This window comes from Palaemon carinicauda, chromosome 36, assembly GCF_036898095.1.
Source record: "Palaemon carinicauda isolate YSFRI2023 chromosome 36, ASM3689809v2, whole genome shotgun sequence".
Lineage (NCBI taxonomy): Eukaryota > Metazoa > Arthropoda > Malacostraca > Decapoda > Palaemonidae > Palaemon > Palaemon carinicauda.
In genome coordinates, this window is record NC_090760.1 from 4,853,690 (window position 1) to 4,873,689 (window position 20,000).

At 34.2% G+C, this 20,000-nt stretch overlaps 3 protein-coding genes and 1 long non-coding RNA gene across 4 annotated transcripts in view; 3 read left to right on the forward strand and 1 right to left on the reverse strand.

The window, feature by feature from the left end:
* LOC137628357 (keratin, type I cytoskeletal 9-like) overlaps positions 1-20,000 on the reverse strand; it is a 246,617-nt gene that overhangs the window by 134,266 nt on the left and 92,351 nt on the right. The gene's annotated exons all lie outside the window — the stretch shown is intronic.
* On the forward strand, positions 3,212-5,026 carry LOC137628352 (uncharacterized). The gene is made up of 3 exons (XR_011041345.1): positions 3,212-3,339; positions 3,530-3,647; positions 4,214-5,026. It is a non-coding gene; the product is annotated as an uncharacterized lncRNA (long non-coding RNA).
* LOC137628247 (uncharacterized transmembrane protein DDB_G0289901-like) lies at positions 12,464-17,372 on the forward strand. The gene is made up of 2 exons (XM_068359412.1): positions 12,464-12,547; positions 15,491-17,372. Exons 1-2 carry the CDS (start codon positions 12,464-12,466, stop codon positions 17,276-17,278), a joined length of 1,872 nt encoding a protein of 623 aa, XP_068215513.1. The 3' UTR covers positions 17,279-17,372.
* LOC137628305 (uncharacterized) overlaps positions 19,885-20,000 on the forward strand; it is an 8,654-nt gene continuing 8,538 nt past the window's right edge. Inside the window, exon 1 of the mRNA XM_068359466.1 lies at positions 19,885-19,980. Coding sequence (XP_068215567.1) covers positions 19,885-19,980 — 96 coding nt within the window. The remainder of the gene's footprint in view (positions 19,981-20,000) is intronic.

Consider the following 20,000-nt stretch of genomic DNA (forward strand, 5'->3'; position numbering starts at 1 on the left):
AGCACTAAAAAAGTCTTGGGATTAATTTCAACGTTTGTAAGCAGCGCAGTTTGACAGATTCCCGGATGACAGTGGCGCCAGAGTGAGTCACTGATGTCGACAGAATCCACAGCGTTTTGGAGCAACGTAGAAGCAGAATTTACTGGTTCCACGAAAACTGTTAAACTGGATATGCCAGTCACTGGCCAGTCAAGGAAATAATTGCATAAGCTCTAAGGAAACTGTTACATTATAAATGCCAGTCATTCACCAGTTAAGGAATGAATTGTCTATGAATTAAAATTGAAATATTACGTGGTCACTTAAGAAATTCTCAAAGGATGGGCAGTCGAGATAATCGAGTCTAAATATCCGTAAAATTGTGTTAAAATAATGAGAAATTGAATGAAGAATTTCCCTGAATCATATTTCCCTGAATTTCCCTGAATCATATTTCCCTGAATCATATTTCCCTGAATTTCCCTGAATCATATTTCCCTGAATCATATTTCCCTGAATTTCCCTGAATCATATTTCCCTGAATCATATTTCCCTGAATCATATTTCCCTGAATTTCCCTGAATCATATCTCTACTATATCTAAGATCACTCTTTCCACTCCACGAATTATATAACATTTCTCTTCCTCTTGTTTTGGTAAAGTTTTTATAGTGTATATAGGAAATATTTATTTCAATGTTGTTACTGCTCTTAAAATATTTTATTTACCCTTGTTTCCTTTCCTCACTGGGCTATTTTCCCTGTTGGGGCCATGGGCTTATAGCATTGTGCTTTTCCAATTAGAGCTGTAGCTAAGCAAATAATAATAATAATAATAATGATAATATCCATAACTGTACAAATCTCATGAATAGAACTGACGGCGTTTTAAAGATCACAGAGAGTAAGAGGGAAGAAAATATGCAAATAATATCGAGGCAAAAAACTGGGTGAATGTAGGAAAATAAACTCGAGGAAAAAAAAAATCAAACCACTTAGTCATACTTGGGAGTTGTTTTTTTAAGATATGTAGGAACATTCTCTTTCCTATTCTTCACAGAAATGACCAATGAATCATTTCATCTCATTCTTTAATGTTTCATTATTTCTTTGTTCTCATTTTAATATCAGAAGCCACTGGGACTCGCCACCTAATGTCCGTTAGTAGCCCAGACCTGAAAAGCTTACAAGACGAACTGATAGTTGAATTAACATGCAGAGGAAATTGATATCTGATTTTATATTACTTTAAATGTTGATGATTTTGTCTGCAAGACAAAAAAAAATAAATAAATGTTCTATAACAAATTTGAAAAAAAAAAAATCAGGTTAAATTACATTATGCATGTCTTTAGCTTAATGGTTAAAGTATTCTTATGTATTACCGAAAGATATGAATATCTGTTGGTAGAACATGGCACTGAAACCAGATTGAAAGGCAATAATAATTAAAAAGTCACAGTAAAATAGGTTTATATTTAATCTGAAATTTCTTACGTAATATTATGGAAATTGGAATTTGAAACTAGAATATAATCTTAACATAATCAGCAAAACTCTCAAATCAATGTTTTTATGTTGACCAGGCTGACATGAGTCTTTTTATAGTTTATAGATGATATATCTGTTTTTGACGTTGTTAATAGTTTATATAGGATATATCTGTTTTGACGCTGTTACTGTTTTTGGAATGATATATTGTTAATTTATTCTCATCATTTATTTATTTCCTTATTTCATTTCCTCACTGGGCTATTTTTTTCCTATTGGAGCCCTTGGGCTTATAGCATCTTGCATTTCCAACTAGGGTTGTAGCTTAGCTAGTAATAATAATGATAATAATTTGTGCTTAACAGGATTCTGATTTGAAGTAATAAATAAAACTCTAAGTTAGTTTTAAAACTTAATGTTTTCGAAGTAAGAAATTCAGTCAATTCTTATACAGTGTGTGATACATATCAGTGTGTGACGAGCCGAGAGAAGGGTTGTGAACTCAAAGGCAGGATGCAATCAACTGAGTTATCTATTAAGGAACACTCTCCTTTATATACAAAACCTCAAGTCAACAGGACATAACAAGTTCGAGAGACAGACAATGTTACAGAGCACAACCGGAGACATGATCATTCAGGTTCTTTTTAGTGCGAGGGAAGAGCGCAGATACAAACATAATATATACAAAATAATTATGTACAATTGTGTGACACACGGTTGGTACAAGTGTCTGAATGACGTAATCGATGAAACTTATGAATTTGTACAGTATATATGTTTTGCTATAAGTTTATGTAAAGGCAACTTTTCTTCTTACTAATTTATAATACTGTATTTTATTTTCTAGCAGTATCCTATTATTATTATTATTGTTATTATTATTATTATTATCATTATTATTATTATTATTATTATTATTTTTAATTTTATTGTTATTATTACTATTATTTTCATTTTCATTTTCATTATTATTATTATTATCATTATTATTATTATTCTTATTAATATTTTTATTTTTATTTTCATTATTATTATTATTATTATTATTAGTAGTAGTAGTAGTAGTAGTAGTAGTAGTAGTAGTAGTATTTTTAGTATAACATTATTATTATTATTATTATTATTATTATTATTACTAGCTAATCTACAACCCTAGTTGGAAAAGCAAGATGCTATATCAAGGGACTCCAACAGGGAAAAATAGCCCAGTGAGGAAAGGAAATAAGGAAATAAATAAACGATATAAGAAGTAATGCAAATTAAAATAAAATATTTTAAAAAACATTAACACTATTTCTTAAGCAAATATAATATGGAGTTTTTAGCAAAACCTTAAAGAACCCTAAACTTAAGATTAATACGAAAATCCTTTGTACTTACGAAGGAAAAAGAAAACGAACGTAATAGAAAACTAGCCCAGTGAGGAAAGGAAATAAGGAAATAAACGATATAAAGAAGTAATGAAAATTAAAATAAAATATTTGAAAAAACATTAACAATATTTCCAAAGCAAACATAATATGGGTATTTTAACAAGACTTAAAAGAACCCTAAACTAAAGATTAATACGAAAATCCTTTGTACTTACGAAGGAAAAAGAAAACGAACGTAATAGAATAATTTCTCGTTCAGCTGCTTAACGCAAGGAACTCGGAGAGCGGTATTAACATAGTTACTGTTTCCATCATCCTTGGCTGGTAGCATTTAGGTAACCTCTGGCGAACGCTGAGCTATAGAGGTTACTGTTCCCGGCCCCGCGGTTAAGTTCGGGTTTATAACTAAACGTTAGTTCGGTTGTTATTGGTGATTCGCTTTTGCCGTTTCGTTTTGAAGGAAATTCGTCTGGTTTATTCCATCTACACGAGGGTAAGATGTAGTAGTATTTATATTTTCTTCTGTAGTTTGGTTTGTCTTTTATTATATACTTAAAATTCGACTTTTTTTTTTTTTTTATTTTTTTTTTTTTTTTTCTTTTTACGGCCTCGATTCAGGCTTTGATTATTATTACTGTGGATTGTATATTTGTTGACTTACTTACGTAATCTTTCTTTTTCAGATCTTGAAAGCTACGTGAAAACCTCTTCGTACATAGTGGAACATCTTGCTGGTCAACTCTACCACCACTGAAAACTTTCATTTCCCGGAGGATTTGGTAACGTATAACTATATCAATGGTGAGTGTCAACATTTATCTTTTTCTTTTTAAAAACCATTATGCAAGCTAACCCTCCCCCTTCAGGGGCTGGGGCCCCTGGAGGGGGAGGGTGTCCCTCTCGGCACACGGTAAGCCAAAAGAGTGCTTACCGTGTGCCGGGAGGGGGCTTGCATTTTTTCCTTGGTAAGTATGAATTTTTTTGGTTTTAAGTTAGATTAGGGTTCTTATAAGTCTTGTTTAAAACTGTTTGCTTGAGAAATAAAGTTAATGGTTTTTACTCTCAAAGCTCTGTTCTTGGACTTTAAGGTAATTTATGTCTTGTTCATTAAGCAATGTTTTCTTTAAATATTCTTAATTAATTCGTGCATTTGGCTCTTAAAGCAGTCTTCTTAAAATATTGTTGGTTAATTCATGTTTTTGGCTCTTAAAGCGCGATTTCCTGTAGCTTAGGGTTTATATCTTAGCAGTTTCCTTAAAAGTATTCTTGGTTGATTCATGTATTTGGCTCTTAAAGCACGGTTTCCTTTAGCATAGGGTTTATATATATTGTTTTGAAGATAAAATTACAGCTGTACTATTTCGCAGGTTGGTGACTACTGGCTGTTCAAGACCTGGTTTAAAATATCTACGTTATTATAAGATCAGACAATCTTCCTTGGGTTTGGAGTCCTAAAGATTAGGCTGAAGAGCTTATTACAAAATAAGTCAACCGTGTGACAGAATCAGACTGGCAACCATCGGCCGCCTGGGACGAAGAGTCTGTCCCGTTGTTTGGCTGAACCTATCTGAAGAGCTTGGAGCTGAAAAGGTTACTGCTTACTTCTTGAATGTTGAGAGATTCGCCATTTTTAATAGATTAGAGCTGTGAATGTTATTACATATTAAGACTTCTGTTGATTGATCGGCTAATAACCAAACTGCTGCGTTACTGGTAGCTAACAGTCTTTGTATGATTTGTCATGACTACTCTTGCCCATTGAAATAAATCTACTTGATAAATACTAATTTTGTTCGTTCTATGTAACTTTTTTTCTTTTAAGTTTTAAGAGTTTAATGATAATTACAAGTAAAAGTTTAAAAAGGTATGGGAAGATTTTTAAATACTATTGAAACCAGATATATTGAAACCAGATATAACAAGGTTTGAAAAGGAATCTGTAATTTGCTTTAAAGAACTTTTTTTTTAAAGATTCTAACTTAATTCAGATATGATTAAGGGATTTCAAGGCAGGGAACTAATCATGAGCATCCCGGACTTTTCTTGTAAGCTTGTTTAGTTTGTATACTATTTAAACTTGATTTATTTGGATATAACTGTAACCTATTCCTGAGGTCATACTTTAATGTATCAAAGATTCCACTAATATTACAAAGAAATAAACTTTGTATGAAGGTCAATATTAACTTGAGTTTTTTGGGATAATCTGAGTATTTTTTGGGGTTGTTGAAAGTCTGACTGAAATATAAGGTTACACAATCAGTTGTGAATAGTCTGACTGAAATATAAGGTTACTTAGTCAGTTGTGAATGGTCTGACTGAAATATAAGGTTACAAAAGTCGTGAATGGTCTGACTGAAATATAAGGTTAATCAGTTGTGAATGGCCTGACTGAAATATAAGTTTACATAATCTGTCTTGAATGGGCTGCCTGAAATATAAGGTTACTTAATCAGTCGTGAATAGTCTGACTGAAATATAAGGTTACACAGTCAGTCTTGAATGGTCTGACTGAAATATAATTTTACATAATCAGTCGTGAATGGTCTCGCCAATCTTTTTAAGTCTCAATTCTTTGACTAAATGGTTTTTAATCCTCTAATCTTGGCTGTGTAGTTGGTTCCTCGAAACTGATATTAAGAATGTTGATTGATAGTTTAATAAATTACCCAGAGAAGCGTTCAATGAAGCCATACTAATGAGAGTGAATTTACTGGAGTAAATTTATAAATTCTTTTCTAGGTAAATGTCTAGATTATAGATTTTAACAGGGCAGTTTTGAGATCTTGTCTAGATGTTTAGATAGTTAATCATTAAACCGTATTGGATATATCGACCTGAAAATGCTATTTTTTTTTTTATATGTACCAAAGGCCCGGTTATAGATTAAAGATTTTTTTTACTTTTTATGGAGTAACAGACTATAATAGGCAAAGCACTTTGTGTAAAACTCTAGGACACGTGTAAAGACTTTCGTGAAACTATTGATGTCGGGGAATTCATATCCATTCGAATTCTGAAATAACAGTAGCCTACTAAATTTCTTAATTCTCTCTCTCTCTCTCTCTCTCTCTCTCTCTCTCTCTCTAATTTCGATCTACTCCCAAATAATGCTGCTCCCCGCTAGTAAGTGGCAAGTGTGCTGTAACTGAAGACTTAAGAACTACCCAACAATCTCGTTTGGACTAGGCAAGCTATGAGGGAAGGGTTCTCGTGGGATAAAAAGTAAAGATATACAGATAACTTATCCTTGGGTTATATCGTCAATTCTTTATATGATCAAATGTGGGTCTTAACATATCGTAGATAAACTTGGCAGTTTTATAACTCTATAGGAATGTTCGTGTACATTTCTGCCACTTTGGGTCCCGCAAGTTCGCTTTGATAGTTTTTGTAACTTTTTTTTTAATCCGTTTAAATATAATTAGATAATTATCGCCCTCTTAAGGTATAATGAAACTCCCTAAAATTTGATTAAGAATATGAAGTTATAAATGAACAACAAAGTACTTTTATAAGTAATTTGCAAACCATTTTGATAGCTAATCGGTATCTAAAATAATAAGGAAAAAAAAAATAGTATTGATATTGCACTGTTGAATAAAATGTGCTAATTTTTTATAGTTTTTAGTTTCATCGGAGAAAACGGCGACCTTGCATATTGAAAATGATTAATAAGCAAAGTATTTTCATAATGTTAAAAACTACATATGCTAATGCATCGTATATATTTCCTCGTGCTTTTGCATATACACCAATGCATCAATCTCGCAAGGTATAATGAAAGTCTTAACATACTCCGTTTATAAGCAAGCAAAAGGACCTAACACAACTAGCAATTGTTACCTAATTTTGCAAAATACTTCGATAATCTTAATAATCTAATATATTTTGACTGACGCAAAATGGTTGGCGCAATTTTATGTATTAATAAAAAATATAATAATTCTATATGATTTTGGTCGATCAGTGTTACACTGATCGACCTTTTTTTTTTTTTTTTTTTTTTTTTTTTTTTTTTTTTTTTTTTTTTTTTTTTTTTTTTTCAATGTTTGACAATATTTTGTCCTCAAAATTTACAGGAAATATCTTTTATAATAATAGCTGTAATCCAAAACATTAATTTAAATCCATATATAGAAAATTTTGAGTATGAATCTGAACTAGCAAACCGTAACATCCATCCTCCTTAGCAGATTAGTGCAATCAGTACACCTCCTGACTTGCACTGTAGGTAAATGGCAGAGGCAAGGTGTGAGGTGGGAGGGTGTGTCGTGAAAGCTGGGTCATTTCGTTCCATTTGAATATGCTTGTGTACTGTGTATGATTTTATATACACGTGTATGTAGATAATATACTGTATATAATATGTTCAAATTATATACAAGTCTATACATTGAAGTTATGATATACATTATATATCATCATCATCATCATCTCCTTCTACGCCTATTGACGCAAAGGGCCCATGTTAGATTTCACCAGTCTTCTGTATTTTAAGGTCTTAATTTACTATTTCTCCATTCATTATCTCCTACTTCGCGCTTCATAGTCCTCAGCTATGTAGGCCTGGGTCTTCCAACTCTTCTAATGCCTTGTGGAGCCCAGCTAAACGTTTGGTGAACTAATTCTCTCTCTCTCTCTCTCTCTCTCTCTCTCTCTCTCTCTCTCTCTCTCTCTCTCTCTATATATATATATATATATATATATACATATATTTATATATATATATATATATATATATGTATATATATATATATGTATATATATAATATACATACATGTATATATATATACATGTGTATATATATATATATCTATATATATACATGTATATTATCATGTGTATATATATATTTATAAATATACATACATGTGTATATATATATTTATAAATATACATGTATATATATACATGTATATATATATATATATATATATATATATACATATATATAAATATATATACATATAATTCACACACATCCATATACATACAACCGTACTCATAACGATGCGTTTGCACGTACGAAAAAAGAAAACATACAACATAAGCATACAATTTGCCATCAAGGGTAATACTCATTCTCACGAACGTCCCATAATCAAAACCGTGACGCAAACAACATATAAAACTTGATAATTCTCCCGAAGAAGAAGACGATGATAAATCACGTATAATAGGCAAAAGTCAAACTAAAGGTTCAATGTTCAATGAAATTGGAAAGCAAATTACGGAGGAAGAAAATTCGTTTGAAATTGGTTAGAAAATTACCTGCGGGTCATGGGTAATTGGGAGAACCTGGGCTTATAGCATCTTGCTTTTCCAATTAGGGTTGTATATTAGCAAGTAATAATAATAATAATAATAATAATAATAATAATAAGGCTTTTCCAGCTAGGGTTGTAGATTAGCAAGTAATAATAATAATAAAAATAATGATAATAATAATAATAATAATAATAATGATTTTCCAACTAGGGTTGTAGATTAGCAAGTAATAATAATAATAATAATAATAATAATAATAATAGTAATAATTTGACATATACCTTTATTTATATGCATAAAGATTAGGTGTAATTAAAGGGGAAATATGAGAGAGAGAGAGAGAGAGAGAGAGAGAGAGAGAGAGTGTGTGTGTGTGTGTTCTACAAACAATGGCTAATATTCTTCAATCATTTTCCAGTTGGAGAAAACAGTCACACAAGGACAGATTCATTTCAAGAAATAGAAAGACGAATGAATGACGAAATAACAACTGTGAAATACTTTATTATTCCAATAAATATTTACGTCCACTGTAAAAGAGAAAAATAAGACATAACACCATTTTTCATATTCAAAGCGAAGGTGACTTCCGGTATGAGCGATTTGAGTTTTTTGGTAAGAGGTTGAGCGAATTCAGACCATCATTCAGCCCCCACCCCCCTCATGTCATTTCCATGCCCCACTTGTCATTTCCACCTCCAATATAATTTCCATCCCACTGTCATTTCCATCCCACTGTCATTTCCATCCCACTGCCATTTCCACCTCCAATATCATCTCCATCCCACTGTCATTTCCATCCCACTGTCATTTCCACCTCCAATATAATTTCCATCCCACTGTCATTTCCACCTCCAATATAATTTCCATCCCACTGTCATTTCCACCTCCAATATCATCTCCATCCCACTGTCATTTCCACCTCCAATATAATTTCCATCCCACTGTCATTTCCACCTCCAATATCATCTCCATCCCACTGCCATTTCCACCTCCAATATAATTTCCATCCCACTGTCATTTCCACCTCCAATATCATCTCCATCCCACTGTCATTTCCACCTCCAATATCATTTCCACCTCCACTGTCATTTCCATCTTCCACTTGTCATTTCCATCCCACTGCCATTTCCACCTCCAATGTAATTTCCATCCCACTGTCATTTCCACCTCCAATATCATCTCCATCCCACTGTCATTTCCACCTCCAATATCATCTCCATCCCACTGTCATTTCCATCCCACTGTCATTTCCACCTCCAATATCATCTCCATCCCACTGTCATTTCCATCCCACTGTCATTTCCACCTCCAATATCATCTCCATCCCACTGTCATTTCCACCTCCAATATAATTTCCATCCCACTGTCATTTCCACCCCGCTCTCATTTCCACTATCCACTGTCATTTCCACCCTGCAGTGTCATTTACAACCGCCACAGTCATTTCCAGACTGTAGTTTCCTTTTCACCATCCACTCATTTCCATCATCTGTTATTTCCACAACGCCTCTGTCATTTCAACCACCCCTGTCATTTCCACCCCACTGTCATTTCCATCCCACTGTCATTTCCACGCACTGCCATTTCCTCCATCCACTGTCATTTCCACGCACTGCCATTTCCTCCATCCACTGTCATTTCCACCTCCAATGTAATTTCCATCCCACTGTCATTTCCACCTCCAATATCATTTCCATCCCACTGTCATTTCCACCTCCAATATCATTTCCACCTCCAATATAATTTCCATCCCACTGTCATTTCCACCCCGCTCCCATTTCCACTATCCACTGTCATTTCCACCTCCAATATAATTTCCATCCCACTGTCATTTCCATCCCACTGCCATTTCCACCTCCAATATAATTTCCATCCCACTGTCATTTCCACCTCCAATATCATCTCCATCCCACTGTCATTTCCACCTCCAATATCATCTCCATCCCACTGTCATTTCCATCCCACTGCCATTTCCATCTCCAATATAATTTCCATCCCACTGTCATTTCCACCTCCAATATCATCTCCATCCCACTGTCATTTCCACCTCCAATATCATCTCCATCCCACTGTCATTTCCATCCCACTGTCATTTCCACCTCCAATATCATCTCCATCCCACTGTCATTTCCACCTCCAATATCATCTCCATCCCACTGTCATTTCCATCCCACTGTCATTTCCACCTCCAATATCATTTCCATCCCACTGTCATTTCCACCTCCAATATCATCTCCATCCCACTGTCATTTCCATCCCACTGTCATTTCCACCTCCAATATCATCTCCATCCCACTGTCATTTCCATCCCACTGTCATTTCCACCTCCAATATCATTTCCATCCCACTGTCATTTCCACCTCCAATATAATTTCCATCCCACTGTCATTTCCAACCCACTGCCACTTCAACCACCCCACTGTCATTTCCACCCTGCAGTGTCATTTACAACCGCCACAGTCATTTCCACACTGTAGTTTCCTTTTCACCATCCACTGTCATTTCCACCATCTGTTATTTCCACAACGCCTCTGTCATTTCCACCACCACTGTCATATCCACCCCACTGTCATTTCCACTCCCACTGTCATTTCCACCCTGCAGTGTCATTTGCAACCGCCACAGTCATTTCCACACTGTGGTTTCCTTTTCACCATCCACTGTCATTTCCACCATCTGTTATTTCCACAACGCTTCTATCATTTCCACCCACACAGTCATTTCCACCTTCACTGTTATTTTTACCACCCTGTCAGTTGCCACCCGCCCCCCAACTATAATTTCCACCACCACTGACATTTCCATCACCACTGTCATTTCCACCCCATGGTAATTTCCAGACCACCACTGTCATTTCCACCTCTTGCCATTTCCACCCCTTCTGTCATTTCCACCACCAACTGCCATTTCCAATCCTACTGTCATTTCCACTCCCTCTGTCATTTCCACCACCAACTGTCATTTCCACTCCCACTGTCATTTCTACCACCCACTGTCATTTCTACCACCCCCTGTCATTTCCTTAACCACCGCTGTCATTTCCACCTGCCATTGTCATTTCCACCCCACTGTCATTTCCTTAACCCCCACTGTCATTTCCACCAGCCATTGTCATTTCCACCTCACTGTCATTTCCTTAACTACCACTGTCATTTCCACCTGCCATTGTCATTTCCACCCCACTGTCATTCCCTTAACCACTACTGTGATTTCCACCACCCACTGTCATTTTCACCCCCACTGTCATTACTACGCCCTTTGTCATTTCCATCTCAACACTGTCATTTCCAGCCAACTCTCATTTCCACCACCCACTCTCATTTCCTCGCCATGGTTATTTTCACCCACACCGTCCTTTCAACCCACCTCTGTCATTTCTACCCACCTCTGTCATTTCTACCCCAATTTCATTTCCACCTACCACTGTCATTTCCACCCACCACTGTCATTTCCACTCACCACTATCATTTCTGCCCCCACTGTCATTTCTGCCCCCACTGTCATTTCTGCCCCCACTGTCAATTCCACCACCACCACCAATGTCATTTCCACTCTCAGCTGTCATTTCCAACGGAGATTCCCTCCGCATTTGAGCTTACTCATCGAAGGTGACTTTTCAAAAAAAAATGAGAGACACTACTGCGGTCCTCAATCGAGCGCTTCCGAGACTCATTACAATTTCTTACAAATGGGACTAGTTTGTCCCTGAAGGTAAAATCACTTCTTGAATATCTTGATAACAGGGTTTTCCTCGCTTGTCGTTCCCCTTCCTCACCCTGGAGGTGTTAATTCCTCCCACCTCCACCCTCCTCTTCCGCCCATAAGACGCCTTTAATGGCTAATGATATTTCCCATTGTTTTAAGTCAGCTGTGACAGGGTTTTAAGTATCCTTTCTTGGCCGTGGGAGAAATTTCTAGAACTTGCTGCTGAGCGCGAGTCCTTTCTCAACCTTGGATGATGAGCAAGGTGTCAATTTGCATGCGTATGGGCAAGCACGCTTTCGTAGGGAATAGTGCGTAGGTGGATTGAAACAGAAGAAAGGTATATAAACTATTAAAGGTAAAAAGAAAATGTAAAATATCCTTACGGCAGTCGTGTCCATTGGCTAGGGACCTTAGGCTAGGGTGAGCTCTCTATTACGCCTCGTCTGTATGTTAGGTCCCATAGTGATTTGACCCAATCTTTACCTAACTTTGGAATAATAAGACCAAATGATGTTTAATTTCAATGATGTTTTATACGGGATGACCCATTCAAGAACTAATTGTACATTGTTGCAGTGTTTCGGAGTATAGGAATAGTCACTCTCCTTTCGAAATATTTTGAATAGGAATTGTAAAGATGTTGACTAATAAAAATAAAGTGGCAAAGTACAGGAGCCGCCATCATATATTCATGAGAATATCCAGATATATCACATATAAAGTATGTATGCATATACACAAATATGGGCTAGACATACATGGTGTATTCACATACACAAATAACTATATAGTAGTCCAGCTATTGCTAGACTACTTCAAAGTTGGAGCAAATGCTTTTTTGTTGACCAGGCGGACATGAGTCTTTTTATAGTTTATTTATGAGATATTTGTTCTTGATGTTGTTAATAGTTTATATATGACATGTCTGTTTTGACGTTGTTACTTATTTTAGAATGATTTACTGTTAATTTGTTCTCTTCATTTATTTATTTCCTTATTTCCTTTCCTCACTGGGCTATTTTTCCCTGTTGGAGCCCCTGGGCTTGTAGCATCTTGCTTTTCCAACAAGGGTTGTGGCTTGGATAGTAATAATAATAATAATAATAATAATAATAATATTCTCTCAGACAGCATGATACGCAACTTAGTTTTTCATCGTCATCTCTGTTATATTTCATCTTCATCTTTTTGTTATTCCTTATTTCATCGCCATCTCTCGGTTATTCCTTATTTCATTGTCATCTTTCGGTTATTCCTTATCTCATCGTCATCTTTCTGTTATTCCTTATCCTGTTCATATTTCTAGAGAAGTTAATGCCAGCAGGATGTAATCATTACAAAGAGAAGCAAGAAGGGGCTACAGTTTAGATTCGAATCCAAGAGAATTTTGTTACAAGAGCATAGGAAACCTCGACCTTCAAACCTTACGAATCATATCCATATCACAACGTCCATTTATTATCCATGATTTAAAGCGGATTATTATGATGCAAATATTCCTATCTAGAATTCGTCCTTGAGTTCCTTCACGGACTGAATCATTTCTATTTTTCCCTGTCGCATTTTTTCCTCTGGCCTTACGAACCGAACTTCACTGCTCATTCCAATTCCTCGACAAAGAACGCACCCACAAAAACAAAAGAATGAATGACGTACGAGAGTCAATCACTCGTTGATCAAGGGTGGATTATTTCGAAAGTTCTCATCGCAAATAACGTAAATAACCTAACAATAACACGAATAAGGTTAATAACACAAATATTGATATTATCTTTGTTGATAGAAGATCCGTTTCACCTGAAATCTGGGTTTGATCCAAACCTTGAGGTTCAGATTAGCTGTCAAGTGACAGGGTCGCTTCTAGCGAATCTTCTCTGCTTTTAGATTGACACTCCTGTGTCAGAGAAAGGATTTAGGGGTCCTGAAGGCCCTGGCAGTGATTCCTGAGAATTTCCTGCCATTCTACGCTAATTAATAAGAAGTCCTTCAACGGAGATCCGTCCGTAGTGCATATAAAGAAGGTAGCGAACTGGTACATAGAACAGTCGTTCAGGTGTCCCTTTTGATATGGTAAGTCGTTGCGACTTTTTTTTGACGACTATTTCTTAGATTCTTATATTTTTTTAAATTTTGGGTTATATGTCACGTGACCTTAGGTTTTAATAGACAAGAGGTGTACATTGGAGTTATGGATTTCTTTTAATTGATATAGTTGTGAGTAAACAAAATGTCGTGGTGTTGTGCACTAAGCATTTAGAATTTGTGATCGTGTATACATAGTCATGCTTACATACACATATATGTTCATATATGACTATACATGTGCATACATATACATATATATACATATATATGATATATATATATATATATATATATATATATATATATATATATATATATAAACACATATATGTGTATACAGTATATGAATATATTTATATATACGTATATATATATATATATATATATATATATATATATATGTGTGTGTGTGTGTGTCTATATACTGTATATGTATATATATATATATATATATATATATATATATATATATGTGTGTGTGTGTGTGTGTATCTATATACTGTATATGTATATATATATATATATATATATATATATATATATATATATATATATATGTGTGTGTCTATATGCTGTATATATGTATGTATATATACTGTATATATATGTATATATACAGTATATATATATATATATATATATATATATATATATACAGTATATATATATATATATATATATATATATATATATATATATATATATATATATATACTGTATATATATATATATATATATATATATATATATATATATGTGTGTGTAGGCCTAAATATGCAAATATATGGGAATACATATATTTATGTATATATATATATATATATATATATATATATATATATATATATATATATATACATATATAATTAAATATATATGTATACGTATACACATATAATCACACCGCATAAACACAAACATATGAATATATATATATATATATATATATATATATATATATATATATATATATATATTATATATTTATATATATATATACATATGCATATATACATACATACATGCATACATTCTAATATATATGTATATATATACATATATATACACGGTGTATATATATGTGTGTATGTTTACTTATGTATATATATATATATATATATATATATATATATATATATATATGTCTGTATATATATTTTTATTTATATATACTGTGTATTTATATATATATGCATATATAGTGTATATATATACATATGTATGTATATACACACATGATATATAGAGTGTATACGCATGTATACTTATATAAATACACAGTATATATATATATATATATATATATATATATATATATATATATATATATATATATATATATACATAGTTTTGAAAAGCTCAGGGAAACTGAAGTTTAGGCGAAACAGACCAGGACGAAACTCGTTGTTCCATTCCTTCTATGGGTTTCTTTAATTTAGAAGTTACATATTTCTGTAGTTAATATGTATAATGATATACACATATGCTTGATTAGATCTTTTTACTCGGGCAGAGAAAGACTTTTTTTATTGAATGGCTTTTAGGTTTACTAACATGCATTGCTTTTTTGCTCTTCCAGAGGCTGTCCAGCATAACTCTGCTGGTATTATCTGCTGGTTGTGCATCAGCTGGTACTTATGGGAGAAAGGTCGGGCAGGTTAATGGAGGTGGATGTGTAGGGGGAAACTGTGGAGGATTTGCCGTAGGACCCACTACTGTAGGAGGAGAATGCCAGGGTGGTAATTGTGGCGTGTCAGTAGGTTCATTTTCTAATAATGGAGGCTGCAGTGGAGGTAACTGTGGAGGATCTGTAGGCTCATTCACAACTGGCTCCTCTGGAGACTCTAATGTGGGCTATGCAAGTGGTTCCGGAATGTACAGTGGAGGGTTTCCTATGGGATCAGGTGGTTTCATAAACCCCGGAGGTTCCACTGGTGGATATGCAAGTGGTTTTCCTGTAGACATGGGCTCTGGAGTCTCGGGTGGACTATTTGCAAGCGGATCAGATGGATTTATAAACAATGGAGGTTCCAGTGGGGGTTATGCAAGTGGATTTTCTGGAAATTCCTTTTCTGGGGGTGACAATGGAGGATTTTCTAGTGGATCTAATGGAATCATTAGTTCTGGAGGCTCAAGTGGTGGATATGATCAAGGATCGTCTGGAACCCTTGTGTCTGGGGGCTTCAGTGGTAGATCTCCAGCCATAACCTTCTCTGGAGGTTCCAGTGGGGAATACTCGGATGGCTCTACTGGAAATTTTGGACCTGGAATATCCACATCTGGGCACTCGGGCAATTCCTTTGGGAACTTCAACTCGGGGAGCTCTGTTAATGATTATTCAAGTGGCTCTACAGGTAACTTCATACCTGGTGGATCACTTGGTGGACACTCAGGCGTAGGTGGATCAAATACAGGAGGTTTCTCTTCAACTGGATCAGTTGGTGGATATTCTGATGCATCATCTGGAGGATTAGTGCCTGGTGGCTTTCCATCAGCTGGATCAAATGGAGCATTCATATCTGGGTCATCAGGAGGGTTTGCATCTGGGGGATCAAATGGAGGGTACTCAGATGGTTCATCTGGTGGAACTTTTTCTGGGGGAATATCATCTGTCAATCCTAGTGGTGGGTATTCAAGTGGTTCTTCGGGAGGCTTTACATCTGCTGGGTCAGAGGGAGGGTTTGTAGGTGGCTCTTTTGGAGGAATTTCTCCTAGTGGATCAGATGGCAGGTATTCAGGAGGTTTTACTGGAGGCCTTGCCTCTGGAAGCAATTCTCCCGGCTTCTCGTCTGGTGGTTTCAATGGTGGATCTCAGGGTGTTTTATCTGGAGGATCCATTATTGGGGGATCTGGTGGAGGATATCAAAATGGAGGGGTGTCAGGAGGTTTCTCACCAGTTGGAGGTTCCTCTGGTGGTGGTTCGAGCAGTTACTCGTCATACGAATCGGAGCGAGGAGCTTCAATTGGAGGATCAAACATATTCCAAAATGGCGGTTCTAACGGCGGATTTGTCTCTGATCGCTCTAGCTATTCCGAAGTTCCCACCGATGGAAATTCTAATGGATTTGTAGGTGGGGCTAGTGGGGTCCATTTAGGAGGTTCCTCTAGTGGAGTGAATGTTGGATTCAATGATGGGTCTTCAGGTGGTTTCATATCTAGTGGTGGTGGTTCGTCTGGAACATCTGCGGGCTCCAGTGGTGGATATCCAGGAGGATCCTCTGGGTCTTCAGGAGGCTTCATATCTAGTGGCGGTGGCTCGTCTGGAACATCTGCGGGCTCCAGTGGTGGATATCCAGGAGGATCCTCAGGAGGGACGTCTTCAGGAGGCTCCATCAGCAGAAGCTATTTACCTCCTAATGCGAAATAAACTTTCTCTGTCATACAGAATCAATTCTGTCACAGATATAATCAATAAGCATTATACTTCGAAACGTTTTTACAGCTTTTGTATAATAAATATATTTTCCTGATTATGGCATTATTTATAATCCTTCCTGAATCTGTGGTACAAGGGTAAGCAAGAAGTGAATAACAAGTTATGCACCATTGCATTCAATGTCCAAGGTTATGAAGTGTCCAACTTTTCATCTCATGATTTTATCATTTAAAATTAACCACCCAAGATCAAATATAAACTAAGATAAACTTTATTTTTTTCTATCTGCTTAAAATTATGAAAGAAATTGCTTAGTATTTTTCAGTTTTTTATTTATTGGTTATTTGATAATGACTCTAATATAGTGAACTTAATGAAATTGTTGATGATTATTCTGTGAATAAAGATTATTGTAGGCATTTTAAACTTAGTTTAATTAATGTAATGGCCTTTAATATAGTACCTTTAGGTTTATAATTGAATTATAGAACAAATATGAAGAATAAAATCAAAGTGATATTCTTTATAAGATAACAATCAGTTTACAAAAGCCTCTAGGTCGTTAATAACTTATCTAAAGGTCAACTTATTGCTTCCACTGACATTTATCATGCATTATGAAAATCATATATAATTTTTATTTTTTTGCGATTGATACACAAATACTATTTCATTAACATGGAGTGATCGAACAAGTCTTCAAGAAAAACAAGCTCTTAATATTAATAGTTGAATGAATGTTTTTATTTTTATATAATAGTCAGTGAATAACTGGGGCTTATTTTGCACTGTATCTTATCGCATGGTTAGGAGTAGACCGATGATAATTAGTATTTAAAAATGTGTTATGAAACATTACATTACATAGATAATTAGTCCATTTAATAGACGAGCTTTAGCTCAACCATTCTTTCTTACATATCAGCGTGTATCTTTTTTTTTTTTTTTTCAATTTTGTAAACTTTTGGTATATTCTTTACTTCACATTATATGTGATTCATCTCTTCTTTCATATTGTCCTTAGTATTTATAGTTTATATAGGAAATATTCATTTTAATGTTACTGTTCTTAAAATATTTTATTTCTCCTTGTTTCCTTTCCTCACTAGGCTGTTTTCCCTGTTAGGGCCCTTGGGCTTATAGCATCTTGCTTTTCCAACTAGGGTTGTAGCTTAGCAATTAATGATAACAATAATTATAATAATAATAATAATAATAATACTATATTGCAATGCGGTTATTTCTGTCCTAAATTCATGCAATATCATCCTTTGCTGACCAACTCCTCCAACAACTGTTAATAAAAAAAAAGTCTGACATTTCCATTACACCTATTTTAAACTCATCCAATATCATCCTTTGCTGAGCAGCTCCTCTAACAACTGGTAAAAAAAAAAATTCCATTACACTTAACTAATTAAAGAATAATTTCTCCTTTAAAATTCTCCCGTCATCTCTTTATCTTAATAAGAACAACTCCTTACACATTCTTCGATAAGCTTTGCAATATCATGGCACTGAAATTCTTAGTCCTTATTCAATGTTCATCTCATATAGCAATTTGAAAAAAGTTTACTTTATCCACTCATGCCTAACATTTTGTAAATTTTATCGACATACCACAACATTTGGGTTTTAATTTTCCGTCTGGTTCATGATTCTTTCCATTGCTCAACCTTTTGAATGTAAATTTCGTGACGCACACATACACATACAGACACACACACATATATATATATATACATATATATATATATATATATATATATATATATATATATATATTTATATATATATTATCATTATTATTACTATTATTAGCCAAGCTACAACCCTAGTTGGAACAGCAAGATGCTATAAGCCCAAGGGTTCCAACAGGGAAAAATAGCCCAGTGAGGAAAGGAAATATGGAAATAAATAAATGATGAGAATAGATTAACAATATATCATTCTAAAAACAGTAACAGCGTCAAAACAGATATGTCCTATATAAACTATTAACAACGTCAAAAACAGATATGTCATATATGAACAATAAAAAGACTCATGTCAGCATATATATATATATATATATATATATATATATATATATATATATATATATATATATATGTATGTATATAAATATATATATATATATATATATATATATATATATATATATATATATATATATATATATAGTATGTATATATATATATATGTATATATATATATATTTATATATATATATATATATACATATATATATATATATATACACTATGTGTGTATGTGATTACATTCGTCTGTGTGACACATTGTATACACGTGTCTGTATAACAATAATGAATATGTATAGATTTTCTCATACCCCTCAAATGATTTGAGTCCATTTCAATTCTTAAATTCGAAAGCGATTTATCAATCTCTTTCTTCAAAATTTCAATACAAGTCATAACCTAAATTCTTTCACGACCAAGATGAAAGCTATTCAACAAAAGGCTTTTAAAAAAGTTATAGGCCTTTTAAAGTCATTTCATTGTATGTTGAAATTACCGAACATACGTTGGAAAATTTTAATAAAAAGGGATTTTTTTAAAGGTGAATGTCCATAAATGACTCTCATAGATGTAATATGCTTTACGTGGGACATGACTTGGTACGAGAGGTTATGCATATTAAGTAGGACCAAGAAAGCCTTGACGGTTTGGGTGAGTTTGAGGTAGAATGT